The sequence below is a fragment of the Pipistrellus kuhlii genome, unplaced genomic scaffold (assembly GCF_014108245.1).
Source record: "Pipistrellus kuhlii isolate mPipKuh1 unplaced genomic scaffold, mPipKuh1.p scaffold_m20_p_35, whole genome shotgun sequence".
Taxonomy (NCBI): Eukaryota; Metazoa; Chordata; class Mammalia; order Chiroptera; family Vespertilionidae; genus Pipistrellus; species Pipistrellus kuhlii.
The window spans coordinates 14481-28960 of NW_023425535.1; the positions used below are offsets into that span (position 1 = coordinate 14481).

General features: G+C 45.2%; 2 protein-coding genes across 13 annotated transcripts; both read right to left on the bottom strand.

The window, feature by feature from the left end:
- Nucleotides 1–844: 844 nt before the first annotated feature.
- ZNF32 (zinc finger protein 32) lies at nucleotides 845–6236 on the bottom strand. 12 transcript variants are annotated; one of them, XM_045570645.1, is made up of 4 exons: nucleotides 6151–6229; nucleotides 4901–5033; nucleotides 3478–3617; nucleotides 845–1915 (listed from the first exon to the last, which is right to left on the bottom strand). In XM_045570645.1, the coding sequence occupies exons 3-4, from the start codon at nucleotides 3545–3547 to the stop codon at nucleotides 1164–1166; spliced, it is 822 nt and encodes a 273-aa protein (XP_045426601.1). In that variant the 5' UTR covers nucleotides 3548–3617; nucleotides 4901–5033; nucleotides 6151–6229; the 3' UTR covers nucleotides 845–1163. The 12 variants fall into 12 exon arrangements, with proteins under 12 accessions (XP_045426601.1, XP_045426598.1, XP_045426599.1 ...); XM_045570642.1 differs by having other exon boundaries at nucleotides 5973–6213; XM_045570643.1 differs by lacking the exon at nucleotides 4901–5033 and adding an exon at nucleotides 5158–5315 and having other exon boundaries at nucleotides 5973–6213.
- Nucleotides 6237–12674: 6438 nt separating this feature from the next.
- LOC123651091 (X antigen family member 5-like) lies at nucleotides 12675–13134 on the bottom strand. Its single transcript, XM_045570718.1, is given in 2 exon segments — nucleotides 12675–12883; nucleotides 12886–13134. Coding segments are annotated over 2 exon segments (342 nt in total). The 5' UTR covers nucleotides 13082–13134; the 3' UTR covers nucleotides 12675–12737.
- Between the last annotated feature and the right edge of the window lie 1346 nt (nucleotides 13135–14480).

A 14480-nucleotide genomic window follows, 5' to 3' on the forward strand; every position in this document is an offset into this window, starting at 1 on the left:
GGGACTGAGGAACGGCAGTGCGATTTTAAATAGGAACTTTTGGAGTCAAGACTTTGAGGAAGCCGAAACCGGTTTGGCTCAGTGGATAGAGCGTCGGCCTGCGGACTGAAAGGTCCCAGGTTCGATTCTGGTCAAGGGCATTGTTATATTAGAGTGATGATTTAAGGATTTAAAACAGTGTAAGAATAATTACTTGTGTCATTTAAAATAGGAATGAAAGCATTTACTTTTATGAGTGATTTATAGTTGGAGTGTGAATTGTATTCCAGTGTGTGTGTCTGTCGGCCCGGATCTCCAGGTGACCTGCTTAGGCTTCTGGAAACCACCAGGACTCTGGTAAATAAACCTTGGGATTCATGCATTTTAACTCTTGTGTCTGTGTTTAGTTTATGCTCGGTCAATTTTAGTAAAGTACTGTGGGCAACCTGTATAAGTCCAGTTCTCTGGCTGAGGGACCCAGTCACCTCAGCAGTTCCCACCTGAGGGTGAGTTGGAACAGGTATGTACCTTGGTTGCGGGCACATCCCCAGTAGGGGGTGTTGCAAGAGGCAGCTGATCGATGTTTCTCTCTCATCGATGTTTCTAACTCTCTATCCCTCTCCCTTCCTCTCTGTAAAAAAATCAATAAAATATATTTAAAAAAAAAAAAAAGACTTTGAGGAAACGAAGGAATCAGTCATGTGCCATTCAGCAGTCACAACTCTTTCCAGGATTTTTTAGTTATAGGAGGGAGGACTTGGGAGAAATGGAGCAAAGCAAGATCAATTTGATTATACAGGAAGAAAAGAACCTTGGGATTGGCAGGAGGCTGTGTTCCTCCTCCCCCGCCCGCCCCCCCCCCCCCAAGGCTGATGGTATAAACTAAAAACTTGAAATCTGTATCTGCCACACACAGAACAATCTCCAAGTGTGCACTACGTTAATGGAAGTACCTTGAGAAATTAGGACAAAAGAAATGGACAGAAACTATGAAACAAACATGATAATGATAATAAACAAGACATTTATTTTTCATATTCATTTGGAAGAAATGGGAAAAGTCAGTTTGCCCTACCTAATGATAGTCTTTCTGAAAGAGTCTCCATTCACTCCATAGAACTGGGTAGGTGGCTTGATCTCAGATTTTATAGTTAATTAAAGAGAATTCTTGTTGAAGAATGTGGTCAAAGGGTGAGTCTTTGTGAGCAGCTTCGCTGGTGCACAGCCAGACTCCCTCTCTGAGTGAAGCTTTTCCCACACTGGCCACATAGATATGGTGTCTCTCCTGTGTGGATTTTGCCATGAAGGATGCAATTTCCTCTGGTATGGAAGCTCTTTCTGCACTGTACACAGGCATATGGTTTCAGGCCTGTGTGGACCCTGATGTGGACAATCAAGCTTCCTTTCTGACTGAAGGCTTTTCCACACTGATCACATCTATAAGGCTTCTCGCCACTGTGAACTCTTCTATGAACAGCAAGGTTACTCTGATTCCTGAAACTCCTCTGACAAATTGCACACTCGTAGGGCTTCTGTCCAGTGTGGAGTCTTTCATGAACAGCCAGACTACCTCGCTGACTAAAACTTTTTCCACACTCCTTGCACTGATAAGGCTTCTCTCCTGTGTGTATTCGCTGGTGTGTGACAAGATTGCCTTTGGCCCTGAAGCTTTTTCCACAATGGGTACACTCAAAGGGCTTTTGACCAGTGTGGATTCTCTCATGTAACGTTAGGCTACCCTTTTGCCGGAAGGATTTTCCACATTCCTGGCACTCATAGACCCTCTGTCTCACACCAGGTGAATCTTCCTGTAGTGCCTTAAAATCTGGGGATTTTTGTTCCAGCTTCTCTCTTCTGAAAGAACTCTGGAAGTCCCAGCTTGAGGATCCTGTGGCCTCGGTGTGATCATATTTGTGGTGGGCTTCTGTCATCACATCTGGTAAAATGAGAGGGAAGCCAGATAAGATGCACTAATATGCTGAGTGAGAAGAATAGGGAAAAAAAAAACAAAAAACAGTGCTCTGTTGAGTGCTTATTATGTGCCAGACATTACACAGTGAACGTTGCATAGATAATTTAACACTGAGAACAATCCTATGGGATGCTACACACAAGGAAATGAAAGCATAGAGAGGTTGTCAAAGGTTATGCATTTAGGTTAGCATAGAGCTGAGATTCAAACACAAGCCTACTCCACTGCCTCTGTGTTTTGTTCAATATAGCCTCCCAAATAATCTTGTGGGGTAAATATAAACATCTCCAGACTCAGGAGAACTATACAGGATCACACAGAACCCCATATCCAAATTTTATCTGACTTCAAACAGGTGAGGAGCCAGGTTGGGCAGGGCCTAAAGCTTTAAAATGTTGGAGGCACTTCATTAGGAAAAAGTGTAAAAGTGGGAACAGGGCCTTGAAGAGACCCTGCAAGAGAGGAATCCTGAAACTTAGATTTCATTAGCTTCATGAAAAACCCACTTCTGCACTAGTCTGCTTTCCTGACAGTTGAGTAAACTCCATGACATCAGAAAATATGTAGTAGAATAATTCGTACTTAAAAAAAAAAAAAAAAAATATATATATATATATATTGTATATATATATATATATATATATATATATAGAGAGAGAGAGAGAGAGAGAGAGAGGGGGGGGGGAAGAGGGATAGAGAGATAGAAACATGGATGAGAGAGAAACATCATCATTCGGCTGCCTCCTGCCCCCCCCCCCCCCCCCCCCCAGGGTATCAAGCCCACAGCTCAAGCATATGTCCTGGTGGGGAATGGAACTGGTAGCCTTTTGGTTCCTGGCTCTCTCTCAATCTTTGAGCTACACCGGCAGGGTAGAATCCTTGGTACTTTACACTTGTTGTCTCTAATTCTTGCAACCCTGCAGGGTAGAGCTGTTGTCCTATTTCATTGACAATGACCCTGCAGTTCAAGGAAGTTAAATAATTTGTCTGATACTGCATCTAGAGCCAGAACAACTAGACTTTCTGATTCAAGGAATTTTTCCCTTTAAAATTTATGCTACTTCAATCTACTAAGCTGTGGTGGAATTGAGATCAATTTTGGTTTAGCAGTTATTCTCAAACACTTCCTATGCAGCTGTTGACAGTATTTTCCAATGTTGCCCTTTAAATATGGGTCCAATTTATCACTACCCTGGATTAACAGTTTTCTTGGAGTCATCCTAGGGAGATTTTCTCATTGTTCCTCTGCCTTACCCTTCCTTACTCAGTGGCTGCACTGAAATTTAAAGCTGCTCATTCATTTTCTGAGAAACTACCTCAAGTTTACCTCCATATCAGGATTGTTTTCTGCTGTTTCCATTGTTATTTCTCACTCTAACTTGCAGGCTTTTCCTGTAACTCCCAGAAATGGTGAGCTCCACCACAGGAAAGTCTCCTCTGCTTCTCAGCCTGCCAACCAGTGCTGAGGACAGGGACACTCCATGCGGTGAGTTGAGGGCATCCCAGAGATCAACTGGCTCACTCACTGAAGAATGCTACATTCTGGGCATATCGTCCATGACAGTCCAGCAGGGTAGCTGTTGGAAATCCAAACATGTCCACTCCTGCCGTATGACCTTAATCACCACCTCTTCATGTGCTGCTTCCATAGGCTGTTCTTGAGCATCTGAGGAGGAAAACCACCAAAGAAACAAAAACAAAATAGAACAAAAACAGGAGAAGGCAGGAGAATTGATGAGTGAAAAGATTCAAGTCAACAGGAGCTCCAGTTTGGGGTATGAATAAATGGAGAACTCAGGATGAACTGATATAATGTTAGTCACCTTTAATGTAACAGCAACATGGTCTTAAAGGCACATGATCACACACAAATGAGCCCAGGGGGCAGAAGGTGGAAAAGGAACATGTCAACACACATCTCTCTCCTCCTGCCAATTCTAAGATAATGGGCACTCCTGTTTGTTCCTTAACCGTGGTATGTGATTAGAATCTTCTAATTCCTTCCCCCATCTAACCATCTGCTATTTGTATAGCCTCAGAATATTAAAAAAAACTCAATATTCAGACTTCATAATTGGCTCTAGATAGAAATGGCTGTGGTCCTCCTCTCCAGTTCCCCTAAGTTATGAGGACAGAATAAGATATTTCATGTTAACCTTTAAACAATTCTTAGGAGGATCCAGATCCAGACCTTTTCCTCTTCTACTCTTCAAGATATGAGAATACCAGTTCTGAGGGAAGTGTAAGTACTTGTCAGTACTTGGAAAAAGAAGACCTACTTGGATTCCAAAACCTAGCCCAAGGCATCCAACTAGGGTGAGTAACTTGCCAAAATTCTCAGAGCCAGTAAGGAGTCAAGGTGGAAGAAATTCAAATCCAAGATTTTCAGGATCCAAAGCCTATGCCTTTAGACTAGACAGTTCTCTAGTTCCTCATCATTAAAGAGCTGGTAGGAATTTTTATAACATGGAACAGAATGGAACAGGGCTTAGCCAGACTTTACTACTCATCTAGATCCTAGGTATTCTCTTGCCCCATATTATCTTTTTCTATTTTTTCCCCTTTGGAATATCCTTTTCTTACTTCAGGATCCTGATCACCACATTCTTACACTTTATACAGTGGTTTTGGTGTATAATCTTTGTTTCTCTCCAGTAAGTCTTATCAAAATGCTGGCCGCCTGATTTAATGAGACGGAAGTGTGATGCTGCAGTTCTTTCCTTTGTTAACTGAAGCACGTGGTCTTCCTGTCAACTGCACATTCTGCAACCTGTTATGGTGACTGAAGAGCATTTTAAACTCTTATTGGAGGACTCATCTCCAACTGGGAATACAAGCTGTAAAGGAACCCCCGATCAGAGTGTCAGGACACGACTGGTCATTAATTTTGGAAGTTTAAGGTGTTACTGCTCAATCACTGCACATTCACCAAGAGTCAATGGAAAGTTCCTGGCACCTTCTGCCTGAGGTTGGACTCTGTCCCTGTGGAATCCAGCAAATGGAGTAGAATCTACAGCTCTGCCTCTTCACATACTGTGAGCTCTTCAACAAGTAATAAACTCAGCTGCATCCCAGGAACTTCCTTGATTAATAAAAGGAAATTCTTTTTAAAAAAAATATATTTTATTGATTTTTCACAGAGATGAAGAGAGAGGGATAGAGAGTTAGAAACATCGATGAGAGAGAATCATCGATCAGCTGCCTACCGGGGATGTGCCGACAACCAAGGTACGTCCCCTTGTCTGGAATCGAACCCCAGACCCTTCAGTCCGCAGGCCGACACTCTATCCGCTGAGCCAAACTGGTCTGGCAAAAGGAAATTCTTATTTTTCTCCCAACATCACATGTCTGAGGAGTTAATTTCCTGCAGAATTTGGAGAAAATGGCTTTGTCATAGAAAATACTGCTTTTCCAAGCAGAATGGCTCCTGATCCTTTGGAAAAGTTCAGAACTAGGCCATGAGAGACTGGGATTTCTGCCTTGACTCCCCACTCCCTCATGTAACGTTGGGCAAGTAACCAAACAATCCTGACTCTATTTCCTCACTTATTAAATAGGTTAATAACAGTCATATCAGGTAATTCCTGGGAGAATAAAAGAACCAAATGTGACCATACCTATTACTTAAGGCCTAAAGTTGACAGCCCTCAAGAACAGGATGAGAAGAGGGGGTGACTTTGCGTCTCTGGGACCTCCTGGGACGTAGTTTCAGCATTAGAGATTCTGGGTGGGGGTGATTATTTTCTCCGCACGACCGAATCCACTTTGTCCTTTCTCCCATCTGCCGCCACCCCCCCCGCCCCCCCTTGAGAGACTGCAAGTTTTCTGTCCATCTTCTGAACCCTCCCCGCAGGCCGGGGGACACCTGTCTATCACGGCCTCCTCCCTCGACTCCAGGGTGAGGGGCCTTCCACACGCCCTGCCCTGCACAGCGGTGGTCGGAGGGACCCCTGCTCCTAGGGGCAGATCCTCCCTCCTCAGCACCCCCATGCATGCCCTGCGTGCAGACCCTCAACCCCACCTCTGGTCCAGCGGCAGACTTCTCTGCAGCTGCAGACTTCTCCCCTTGCGGCCGGCCTTTGCAGCAGGGCAGGCCTGCCCTGCTGAGGGACGTCGGGGCAGCAGAGGGCCCCGGGGACCGCCTGCTAGCTTGGCCCTGGCTCACCTGGGTGCCATGACCTGCTAGCAGCCTCACTCACCACAGCCGTGCAAGCCCACGGACAGACAAAGGCCAGCGCCGGTCCACAGCAGCGCGCCTGCGAACAAGCCAGACTACAACTCCCAGGAGGCTCTGCGTAAACTAGCCCTCCAGGCCCTGGGCCTCCGCCGCTAACTTTTCCAGAGCACTGTGGGAAATGTAGTTCTGGGGGAGCCAGGCCGCTGCCAGAGGTGGGGACTTGTCTTCAGCCTAGAGCCAGGGGGAATGGACAACCTGGTGAAGCTGTCTGCTGAGAAATAAAAGATTTTTGCCGGGGATGGTGGAAGGGAACAAAGTGTTGGGGAGAAGGTGATTGATAAAGCTTTAGGCATTTAGGGGTTATGTATTGAGTGCTGTGTTAGATAGGGCAAGGATCTTAAGGTCTGGGCAGTTTTGCTAAATGTTATTCTTACTAAATATAAAAGGCTAAGCCTCCCGTTGCACTTTGGAGATGAATCCACTGTCTCCTTTACTTCTGCAAGTAAATAAAACTACCTTGTGACTGAAATATGGTAGCAATCATGCTTGGGTAAAAACTACTGTTTGAATTTTAACCCTACTATTCTGACTTCGACCTTCACTTACTTGCTTTGTTCATCGCACAATGGGCTTAGGGAGGATGAGTTCAAGTTCTGGGCAAGGTTACAGGCAGAACTTTCTTTTTCATTAAAGAGCCAGCCCTATGTACACTTAGTGGTTATCTCGATGCTGGCCTCGAAAACAATGCTGTTCTGTCCAATTAAAAGAATGCACCTGGCATGGTATTGAGATTGTGGGCGTATCTGGTCTCTGGCCTGTAAGGTCAGACAGCTAAGTTTATCTTCATCATTCTTCAAACGGGCTAAAGCAAACTAGAAAGCAACATTTTATCTAGGAAGAACAGCAGAAAATTTCAAACAACAGTTTGTTGTAGAATGGGGGTTTTCCTTCTCAGAACCTTTAAAAATAACTACCTGCCCCTAAACCCTCACGGTCATGTAGGGTCCGCCTGCGTGCGGTACTCCTGCGGCTTGCCCTGGCCAGTTCAATAAATCCTTGTTTGCTTTTTAAATAAATTATCAGCCTCCGGTGGTCTTATTTTGAACCCAGGATTCGACCCCACAACATTGACAACCGTGGCTGGATCTTGAACAGAGTACCCCAAGAGGTGAACTTGAGTTTGGTAACAAATTTGGTGACTTCAGATGGGCCTCTTAAAAGGACTCCCTCTCCTTTGTGGATGCTTGGCAAAGCAGCTGGCAGGTGCCTGGGTCTCCGCTGGACCCAGGACCTGTTCTGTGGGGGACCCCCGCTTGGTGTTGACCACCAGAATGGCTTCCTGGCCTGCCTCATCTGGAAGCCTAGTGGCCACCTGAGCCTGTTTCACTCAGCACTTGACTAGCAGGAGGGAGGTGGGTAGGTCAGCCCCAGGGGTTGCTTTAATTAGCATATCTCATTTTGGGTATTGTGTTGTTGGAGAGGTAATTTAAGTTTTGGCTCATGCTTGGTTTCTGGTTGGTTGGGCAGGAACTGTCTCTGAGAAGACAGATTCAGAGCCCAACCTCAGTCTAACTGGGGAGTCAAGGAATGCTTGTGGAGCAGTCCAAGACATCCTCAAGTGACATTCTCAGGTCAATCTCTGGTCTGGTTGTCTGATGGTCCTGCAGAAGTTGGATTTTGTTTTTTGCGTGACCTTGTTTGTCTTATATGTAAATGTACTGGACTTGCAAAATGAAGCAGGTAGAATAAACCACGTACATGTATTTTGAGTAATAAAAGCCAAAAGGCTGGGCTTCCTAGCGACAAAGTATGGGAGGAAGGTGGAAATGACACAGGGAAGTGAACTGTGTTTAGTAAAATTTGAGTGTGGTCTTAAGAAGTAACTTACTGGTCTCATATCCATTCATTTGCAGGATGATTTTGAGATCACTGACTGGGCAAATGCACAGTCATGCATTCCCTGTCAGAGCCCAGTCAAGTCCAGAAGGCTCAAGACCTCAGCTTCTTTTCTGAGCAGCAGCCCATTAGCTTTCCCTTTTCAAAGCTGTGGGGTGGCTGGGGTGGGGCAGGTTGAGGTGAGAGAACTTGCTCTCTGCATCCACAGGCAGGATGAGGTACTTCTAAACTGTCCTATCCTTGGGGAGTGACCCCCATTCAGCCCTATGGCTTTGGCAGCCTGAGGCCAGTGGAATTGGCTGAGGCAACTACAGACGTTTAGGAACAGAATACTGCATTGCTGAGGAGTGAGCAGGAAGAGAGACAGGTGCAGGGAGGCCATACCACACAGAACCTTTTTATCATATTGGGTCTGAGTCCTGTCATGTGAGCAAGTCTGGTAAACCAGGTATGCTGGGTCTGTCCTCCACCTCTCACGGCCCCTCCAGCCTGGGGCCAGGAAAGGGGAGGGGACAGCCTTGGGATGCCTTCTCAGCCCACCTTCTCTCAGAGTCTAGAAGCAGAGGGCGGAGAGGAGCTGGGATCTGTAACTGTAGTAGGGGTGACTCTGCTAATGTGAGTGCCTGGCCCGGAGGGAAGAGGTGAGGCAGGCAGTGCCTCATGTGAGCAGCCTCTCCTGGCATCACTGACTCTCCTTACTTTCTTCTCCTGTTTGATTACAACCTGTGCCCACAGCTGTTTCTTTTCTCCACTTTCAGTCTTGAGCTCCTGATGTTCCCAAACTGGGGATCAGAGGTGGGGAGGCAGCCTGTGGATGACAGGAACTGTGGGTTATGTAGACCTCATCTCACGGCTCATCCCAGTGCCTACTGGGCAGTGAGTTGGGGACAAAGAGGTAGAGAGTGACTGGCGGTGTTGCCCTGTGTCCTGATCTTTAGGAGGGCTGTATTCTCTGAGCTGCAGCTGTGCCGCTGGTTAACTAGGGGATGATGCTCAACAGGATGTGTGTGATCACAGAGGGCCTTGTGTTGGGGCCAGATCAGCATGGCTTCATGTTTGGCCTTATCCTCTTTCTACACACACACACACACACACACACACACACACACACACACACAGAGTTTGTATTCCCTGGGAGTGCCGCCTGCCGTCATGGGAGAGGGGGTGTTAGCGGGCATAGGTGGGTGGTGGTGGTGGTAGTGCTTCCAAAGAATGGATGCAGAGGACTTCCTCGCAAGCTGTTCTCCCTCCCAGGCCAGGGGCAGCTCTTCACTAGGCCACATGGCGAGCATCACTGCGCTTGGGAAACCATGGACACTGGCCCGATATAGTGTAGAACTGCCATCCACAGGCCTTCCCCTTTCTGCAGAGTCACTTCCTGCCCAGATCCTGCTTGTCCTTCAAAGTCCTGGATAGACCCAGCAGCTCAATAAGTGATTCCTGAACAAAAATCATGGCTTGGTGTCCTGAATCATATGGAAGATGATTAAAATATGACAGCACCTTCCCTCTTCTCTCCCTTGCTGGCATCTTTGTTCTTAGGGAGGCGGTCACTCTGGTCCGCCTTACTCATTAGATTCCCCACCAGAGTGTGAGTTTATGAGTGGCAGGGTCTCGGTTTCCTTTTCTTTCCCCCTGCTTCTGCCTCATCTCCGACAGCATATCTCCTGGTAGGGTAATGCTTTCTCTCTCTTTTTAAAAAAATATTTTTATTGATTTCAGAGAGGAAGGGAGAGGGAGAGAGAGATAGAAACATAAATGATGATAATCATTGATGAGCTGCCTCATGCATGCTGCCTACTGGGATTGAGCCCACAACACTAGCATGTGCCCTTGACTGGAATGAAACCTGGGACCCGTCAGTCGGCAGGCTGATGCTCTATCCACTGATCCAAACCAGCCTGGGCAAGTACTGCTCTCGTTATGCTCTCCTGTTCTCAGGAAACCCAGAAGCTAGGGGACTTTAATAAGTCAGGCAGGCAGAGAATTTCACTTCTTCAACTCAAAGAGGTGCTCACTGCATCCATGTTCAGCAGGAAGCAGTTACAAAAGTATAACCCTTGTCCCCATTCCCTCGAGGACAAGGAGTGAAAAATCTCAGGGGGCCATTGTTAGCTAGGACTAAGGTTTCAATGCCTGGGCAGTTCTTACTCCATGTCATTCTTGCTAATTTTTAAAGGCTAGGCCTCCCTTCAGGAGACAGAGCTTTGGAGATAAATCCCCCCTCTCTTTTACTTGTTGCAAATAAAATAAAACTATTTTGTGACAATTGTATCTTGTTCTTGGATAGAGTACCTTGAGTGGCAAACTCCTTGAATTCAGTAACAAATGCATGAGCAGAGACTGTGTTCTGTAATTAGGGCTCTGGACCAAGGAGCAAATATTTTCAGCAGAGACTGGGAGAAGATAATTTGAAACAAAAAAGAAGAATTTTGATGGGCTGGGAGGAGGATACTTTAATCTGGTAGAGAGCTCTTTCCTTCCATTCTTTTATCACACCAGGTAAAGGTAGGAGAGCAGGCTTTGCAATTGTCTTGAGTTTACATATTGGCTTTACCACTCTACCAGAGTCTAGCTTCGGGACTCTGGATGGGCTTCTTACCTAGTAGGGGGCCCAGAATAGTCAGGTGACAGGGCCAGGGGCCAGGGGAAAGCTTCTGGGAGGGTCAAGGTGTAGACTAGATGAATCTTATCCTGTTCCCTCAGAGCAAAGCAGGTAGTGAGTGAACAAAAACAACAAAAATTGTTCTGCATGTACCCCATGAATAAGGGAGAGAAAACAGTATTTTCTTTTCTTTTTTTTTTAAATATATTTTATTGATTTTGTACAGAGAGGAAGGGAGAAAGAGAGTTAGAAACATCGATGAGAGAGAGTCATCGACCAGCTGCCTCTTGCACACCCCCTACTGGGGATATGCCCGCAACCAAGGTACATGCCCTTGACCGGAATCGAACCCGGGACCCTTCAGTCCCCAAGCCGACGCTCTAGCCATTGAGCCAAACCGGTCTCGGCAGAAAACAATATTTTCTAAGATTTCCTTTTTTTTTTTTTTCTTGCTGTCTTGGTTATTCATAGTATTTGATGAATTCCTTCCCTGTCTAGGTATCCATGTGTGAGAGGCAGTTTTCTCACAGACTAATATGAAAAGGTCATTGTATTATTTTCCAGTAGGTGGCACCAAATGACAAGTTTTTAACTCTCTTACGCTTTTCTGGCTTTTCAGAGCTTTGCTGGGTTGTGTTCCCTTGGTAGGCAGTTTTCTCTCCTGTGCTCTGGCCATGCCAGTTTTAGGGGACCAGCCCTGTAGGGAAATGCGGTGGGCAATGGGCTCCAAATCTGTGAAATCTCCATGCTGTCCCTCGCAGCCCAATGTTGCCATCAGTGTGGCAAAGATGTGGGGTGGGCTGGAGGAACCTGGATGGCTTTTTTGTTGTTTTGCCCTTATGGCAATATTGACTTTGGATCATTGCTGACTTTCCCCTACGCCCTGATTGAAGGACCCTTTGCTCAGGGGAAAAGTGATTTTGTAGAACCAGTTCTCAGGTCTGCAGATAATGTGCTCTGCAGCCTGACACCAGGGTGCATGAGGGTGATCTCTAGAGGGCCACAGGGTGGCCAGACACTGTGGCTTCTTTCTTTGTTTGAAATTTGGCTGCCTGACAACTGCGGCTGCACCTCTGGGCTGTGTCCTTGCCCAGGTCTCTGGGCTCAGCTTCAGGTCAGACTGCCCATGCCACACAGAAATGTCCACTGAATCTCTCTGCTCCCCTGGCTGAAGGGAATGCCAGCCACAATCTGAATCCTCCCCTCTCCAGGCTGAGCCCTGCCATTGCTCTTAGGTGTAGGCCTGCATCCCTGGCTTGTCTCAGCTTTCCTTCTTTCTCAGCTCCCATGTGCCCAACTTTATTTATTTATTTTAAAAAATATATTTTATTGATTTTTTACAGAGAGGAAAGAAGAGGGATAGAGAGTTAGAAACATCGATGAGAGAAGGAAACATCGATCAGCTACCTCCTGCACACCCCTCACTGAGGATACATGCCCTTGACTGGAATCGAACCTGGGACCTTTTAGCCCTCAGGCTGATGCTTTATCTACTGAGCCAAACCGGTCTCGGCTATGTGCCCAACTTTAGATGTTTCAATGCACAGTTCTCTAAGACATGTTTATGTGTTGAGATCTTATATGTATTTCAATAAATTTCTTCCTAGATATTTGACATTTTTGATACCATTTAAAAAGTACTTTTATTTCATTTTCTAATCCTTTGTTGCCATTGTGTAGAAATACAATTAGTTTTTTATTGAGTTTGTGTCCTGTAATCTTACCAAACTCAAATAGTGTCCTAGTGGTTTTATTTTTATTTATTTATTTATTTATTTATTTATTTTTATTTTTAATGCTGCAAAACTTTATTGAGAGAACTTTATAAAATATATTTTATTGATTTTGTACAGAGAGGAAGGAAGAGAGATAGAGAGCTAGAAACATCAATGAGAGAGAGTCATCGATCAGCTGCCTCTTGCACACCCCCTACTGGGGATATGCCCACAACCAAGGTACATGCCCTGGACCGGAATCGAACCCGGGACCCTTCAGTCCCCAAGCCGACGCTCTATCCATTGAGCCAAACCAGTCTCGGCTATTGAGAGAACTTTAACAATGAAGTATCCAACATCAGAAACATCTGTGTGTCTTCAGATCATCTTTCTTTAAATGGGTGGTTTTCCTTCCCCTGTTTCTGGCATTTTGATGGGCTCTGGATTTCCATAAGCATGTCCAATGACATCAGGATCATCTCCACCCTCAGGCCCAAAAATTGGTTTCACCAGTTCTTGGGTATCAGCTTCCATGTCAGTCCCTGAACCTCAGGTGCTCCTCCATCTGATTTCTCTTCCTCAGGTGTAACATCCTGATTTTCAGAGGGTGACTCCTCTTGTTTAGGTTTTTCATCACTCGGCTGCTGGTCAACCATGGGTCCAACTTGCTGTTCAGATTCTTCATCTTCTACTAGTATGGAACTCCAGTCATCTTTTGATCTTAGAATCCAACTCATATTTCACACAGGTGAATGTGAACCAGCGAGAAAGAATCAAAATGGAAGCAACACTGCCAGGCTCTTCTCCCAGATCTTGGACTCCTAGTGGTTTTATTTTTATAGTCCATAGGATATTCTACATACACAAACATGCCAGTGACTAATGACAGCTTCATTACTTCTTTTCCAATGTGTATGTTTTGGCAACTCTGGGAATTAGAATGAATATGGGGTCTGAGTCAAAAGATGAAGGGATAAGAAGGACAAATTAACAGTTACAAAATAGTCACAGCATAAGAAATATAGTCAATAATACTGTAATAACTATGTATAGTGGAACTAGACTTAGGGGAATCACTTTATAAGTTATATAATGTAGTAGAGGCCCATTGCACAAAATTCATGCACAGGTAGGGTCCCCCGTCCTTCACATAGCCAAATGTTGGTCTGTTTGGGTCTGATAGACTCTGCTACCTCACCCTAATGACTCCTTGAGACACTACCCAATCCAGGTATGTGCCCTTGACCAGGAATTGAACTAGTGACCTTGTGGTTTATGGGCCAATGCTCTAACCACTAAGCAATGCTGGCCAGGGAAATTACATAAGTTCTTTGTATACAAAGAAGATATATCCTTAGGTTTTCTTTTACATATTATATATGGTGCCTTGCAGATGAGGATGCCCTCACCCTCCAATGTTTTGCATCCATTGGTTATTCTTTTTTGAAATATATTTTATTGATATTTTTACAGAGAGGAAGAGAGAGAAATAGAAAGCTAGAAACATCAATGAGAGAGAGAGAGAAACATCGACCCACTGCCTCTTGCACACCCCCTACTGGAGATGTGCCTGCAACCAAGGTACATGCCCTTGACCGGAATTGAACCTGGGACCCTTCAGTCCGCAGACTGATGCTCTATCCACTGAGCCAAACTGGTTTCGGCCATTAGTTATTCTTATATGCATGCATATAAGTCCTTCGGTTGATCTCTTATCTTCCCCACCTCTCCTTAACCTTCCCACTGTAATTTGACAGTCTGTTTGATGCTTTACTGCCTCTGTATCTATCTTTTTGTTCATCAGTTTATAATTAAAAAAATATATATTTTATTGATTTTTTACAGAGAGGAGGAGAGAGAGATACAGAGCTAGAAACATCGATGAGAGAGAAACATCGACCAGCTGCCTCTTGCACACCCCCTACCCGGGATGTGCCCGCAACCAATGTACATGCTCTTCACCGGAATCGAACCTGGGACCCTTCCATCCGCAGACTGAAGCTCTACCACTGAGCCAAACCGGTTTCGGCTTTTTTTTTTTTTTTTTTTTTTAAATATATTTTATTGATTTTTTACAGAGAGGAGGAGAGAGGGATAGAGATATAATGTTTTTTATTACCCACAAATGAGTGAGAT